This window comes from Ammodytes marinus, assembly GCF_949987685.1.
Source record: "Ammodytes marinus genome assembly, chromosome: 13".
Classification (NCBI taxonomy): domain Eukaryota; kingdom Metazoa; phylum Chordata; class Actinopteri; order Uranoscopiformes; family Ammodytidae; genus Ammodytes; species Ammodytes marinus.
Window position 1 is genome coordinate 29801971 of NC_137217.1, and position 5000 is coordinate 29806970.

Genomic DNA, 5000 nt, shown 5'->3' on the forward strand with positions numbered 1-5000 from the left:
AACAAGAGATGGCAGTTAGTTAGTATCACGATGAGGTAATGTGTTTATGTTGTAAATAATGACTATTTCAGATGAATAATGGTCATCTGATGATGCTGGTGAGGCAAAGTAAACTTTGTTTTAGTAGGCTACCGCTCATTCATTTAGGAGTAAACACTGCAGTCCATGCTGCAGTCTAGGTTCGCTGCGTGAAATTGTGTATACGTTGCTTGGCAACGCCCTCCCGCCCGACTATCACTCTCCCTTTTCGCTTTTCTTCATTGCATTTTCTTTTTTTTCTTTTATGGTTCAGCCCCGTTATCAGTCATTATGACGACAAACAACTGTCTCAAACAAGGCTCCCGCTCCCCTTCCCTCACCTGGAGGGATAGGCTTCTCAAATCGCGTAACTGCGCCACACTGAAATCTGTGACCAATACGGATATGTGACCATAGAGCATGCACGCGTGAACCGAAAATCGGACTGGGTGTACGACCAGATCAAATGCAGTAATAAAAACTATATAAAAACGTCTTTCTTTGCACTGATGGTCTCGTTTGCTGTTAAAGGTAATTTATGATTATGAGAGGAAACATGAGGCTGTTTAAAAGATATTTAAAAGTTACTCGTTGCCGCTTTAATGATCCAGAATTGTTCCAGTATTGATAAGCTTTTAAAACACTTACTTTGATTAATCAAAAATATCTTTTTTAACCTATTTTTTTATAGCTTCAAAGTTTTTATTAAAATATTTTAATAATATCTACATGTAGCAACAAACCATTCTTTAAAATGGATTAATATGTTTTTTTTTGTTTTTTTACAAATATACCAGAAAAAAATTACCTCGGAAAACTTTTTTCTATGTGAGTTAAATAAATAATGTTTCTCAATTTATCTTTGACATCTAAAATTTAAATAAATATGATCAAAACTGCAGTTACAAGCAAGTCTGAGTTTACTTTTACATATAAAATTTGAAAAAGCTGTCAAACGAGAATCAGCTAATCAGTTTAAGTGTGCATACTTATTGTGTACTTTATGTGTTTGTTCCCTGAACTAACATTTGTTCTGGCAGGTCTCTGAAGTGGGTTAGGTAAGTGCAGTCATACAGCGGTGTTCTATGTTCCTGTGTGAGGATTATCCCTGCACCAGACAGGAACAACAAACACACAAAGGCCCGTGGCTGGATGTCTGGCATATGTCAAAGAGTAAGTAGCGTGAAGCGTGTAAATATATATATATATATTTATTTTTAATAATAAAAAAATATATAAATAAAAAAATATATATGTTAAAAATAAATAAATAACAAAAAATATGACTTAAAAAAAGTTTATTAAAATTATATAAAAATAATAATAATAATAATAATAATAATAATAATAATAATAATAATAATAATAATAATAATAATAATAATAATAATAATAATAATAATAATAATAATAATAATAATAATAAATAACAAATTTAAAAATACAAAATTAAAAAATGGTGGCACTAGACACACAGTACCAGTCAGACCAGGCAATAATGGGCCTTACGTGTGGAGAAGTAGATGTAGGCAAACAGTATGAAGTACGTGGTGACGAGGGGAATGAGCTCCGCGATGCCGATCTCCTCTTTGAAGTGAACGTGAACCATGTGGTCGTCTCTCAGGCTGCAGTTAGCCGACGGGTGGAGCTGCTTCAGACGAGACCGCAGGCTGCCCAGGAACCTACACACACACACACACACACACACACAAAAGTTTGTACAGCTATACTTATGAGGACATCCACAAAAATATATATAATAAATCTGATTGACATATACAGTAGCTGTGACACTGCTTACAGAGAAAAGTTCGTAAACTTTTTGAGTGGAAAGAAATGGACTGGCCTTCCACCTCAAGGTGTAATTTGTCAGTCCTTGCAACTTGAGCACTTAGGAAGTTAGTACACAATGTATTCCCTAACCCCTTACCCTAACAATCAAAGTAAATGACTATAATATTTGTACACACACACACACACACCCACCCACACTGACACACACACATTAGTACAGCTTATGAGGACATCCATTGACATAATGCATTCCCAGCCCCTTACCCTAACCATCAAAACTAAATGACTAACCTTACACTAACCATATCCTAATTCATACCTGAACATTACAATCTAGTGTTAACCTGTTGGAAGTGAGGGGCCTCACAAAAATATTTACACAGACAGACAGACAGGCAGGCAGGCAGGCAGACAGGCAGGCAGACAGGCAGGCAGACAGACAGACATGAATGATTGCAAGAAAAACTGTTTATGCCAGAGTTTTCTCAGACCAAATTACACTAAGTCAACATTTCATCTGGTGAAAAATAGACACAAGTCATTGCTCAAGAGAAGTCTAGCCAGGCAATCCGGCACAGAGCAACAGACAATATTTGTAAGAGACTTTACAAATAAACCAGTCCAAAGTCGCTTATTAAAAGCAGACTTGGCAACACTCAGTGCGGTTACATGCAGACTCATAATCGGGTAACTAAAGGAATAAGACTTCAACAGGACTTTTAAACTGCATGTAAACACCTTTATCCGATCTACTTCGCACACAAATCGGCACAATAACGGACAAGAGAAGTCGGATAAGAAAACCTAGCATAGTGGAGACAGCCATGCATTGGACATTTATCCGATTTCTTAAAGGCCATGTATACTCAGACAAGTGACACGGTCCGTTCGAGTGTCTAGTTCGATATATGTCTTAATCCAATCTAGTTGTGCCATGTAACCGCACTGACTGATCATTAGTCCGATTAGTTATACACACCCACTTTAAGGAAATGAAAAGGATTGCTCATCTTTAAGCAATAACAACTATGTGTGCCAGAGTTTTCTCAGACCAAATTGCAGTAAGTCCAAATTTCTTCTGGTGAAAATCGATATGAGGGCTGTTAGGCTGAAGGCTGTTATTTCTCAAGAGAATCCCCGCCAGGCAATCCTGCACTCTCGTAAAATCCAGCCTTTGGCTCTGTCTGAAATGCAGTCCGGACAAGTCCACCAAAAAAAACTGGCTCAGTATTTTTCGGAGGCTCGGTTTCAAGCTTTTTTTTTTTTTTTAATATTTCAAAATCAAAGTTGTGATATGCTACAAAAGTCATAGTTAGCACACAGCAAAAATGAATAAACTGGCGGAACAAAAACACCAACATGGAGTACGAAATTGTATTAAATACTCCTTCATGTCACTCAGAACCACTTAATGAATAGCCATACACTATATATTCTTAACAGGGGCAGAATAATGTATATATGGTGTCAAAAAGGAATAGATGCATCCAACTATTTTGTATCAAAGATTAAAAGTACTTTTTTTTATTTTTTTGCATTTTTATGCTTTATTGACAGTGCAGAGACAGAGTTGAAATGGGGCAGAGAGGGGAGTGACATGCAGAGAACGACCGCAGGCTGGAATCGAACCCGGGTCCGCTGCTGGCCGAGGCCCATGGGGGGGACGCCCTACCAACTGAGCTAAGGGCGCCCCCCTAAAAGTACTTATTGACACAAGAAACAACCGCCATTATTTGATTTCTTAGCTAAAGAAGCAACATAGGAAACGTATTTAAAACTAACACTTTTATTTTTTCGATTCCATTGTGCATGTAACTCACCTTGCATCATAGCTGGACAGCACTACGGTGATCGTGTACGTCACGACTCTCTTCCTGTTGTAGTGACTGACACCGGTGTATTTCCCAGGGACGCCAAACAGCAAGTCTAAGACACACACACACACACACACACACACACACACACACACACACACACACACACACACACACACACACACACACACACACACACACACACACACACACACACACACACACACACACACACACACACACACACACACACACACACACACACACACACACACACACACACACACACACACACACACACAATTAGTGTTAATGTAATATAAATTAATTAATATAATTAATTAACAGTAATAGACATGAAGTCAGGGACAAAATATTCCCACTTCAGCTTCCAGTTAATCTAGACCAGCCAGTATTCATTCAATCGTTGCCAGTTACATAACGGCCGACTCCACATCCCCACAGCTGGTATGTTATATTGCCTCATAAAGCACGCCTAATAAAACCTGTGAGACATTTAATTTTATTATAGTTCATACAGGGTTTACGGCCTGTTGCATTAATTTGCATTGACGAAGAGGACTCTGGGTGGTACTACCATACTATTGAGTATGCCAGAAAAAGATTTAGGATATCCCGATACATGCATTTCAAAAGCAGTATGCCAATAGGACGCAGATGCCCGAATACATCCAATTGCATTTTGTAGTATGGGAAAAAAAGCACATTTTAGTATGTAGTATAGTATAAAGAAAAATTATGTTGTTAGGAACCTAGGGGTATTTTATTTGACTGGTAAAAGTGAAAGTATGTCCCAAGGGTAAGCCTACTTCTGCATCCTAACTAGATTATTTTAATGGTCATATCTAGTGTAGAATAGAGAAAAGAAAGAGTATGCGATTTGGAACGCAGGGATACTTTGCGATCCAGGTTCCTAGGGCACATTGACCGGCCTTTAGAGTATCAGTGTGGCTCTAAATGGCTCCCTCCTCTAAATCCCTCTAAACTGGACGGTGAGGCAGAGGGCTCATCTGGCTTAGGCCGGTCAGGACGGGTCATTTCAGAACTGTGTCAGTGGGTAAAGAGCTTTTCTTTAAAGAATTCAATAAATTCCACAGAAATCGTTGGAAGATAACAAGCAGTTTTCTATCAATATTAAAGCTTACTTAGCTTTACGATAACACAAATCTCTACGCTCCCTAAGATAAACCCCTACCAGTCCTTTAAATAATGGTAAACTCTTTCCAACAGGGCAGTTCGACTACAACAACCATCTGGATTAACTTTTATTTTGCACCATTGGAAATCTAAACTCACATCTCACTCTATTTACACAGTTTGATTAAACATCCTTAAACCTGCAGTGTGTAGAAT

The 5000-nt window shown here is 38.2% G+C and overlaps 1 protein-coding gene across 1 annotated transcript in view; it reads right to left on the minus strand.

The window, feature by feature from the left end:
- Nucleotides 1–5000, minus strand: part of scap (SREBF chaperone) — a 47124-nt gene that overhangs the window by 22872 nt on the left and 19252 nt on the right. Inside the window, exons 6-7 of the mRNA XM_080039660.1 lie at nucleotides 3633–3738; nucleotides 1528–1700 (exon numbers count right to left, since the gene is read on the minus strand). Of these exons, the coding sequence (XP_079895786.1) occupies nucleotides 1528–1700; nucleotides 3633–3738 (279 nt within the window). The remainder of the gene's footprint in view (nucleotides 1–1527; nucleotides 1701–3632; nucleotides 3739–5000) is intronic.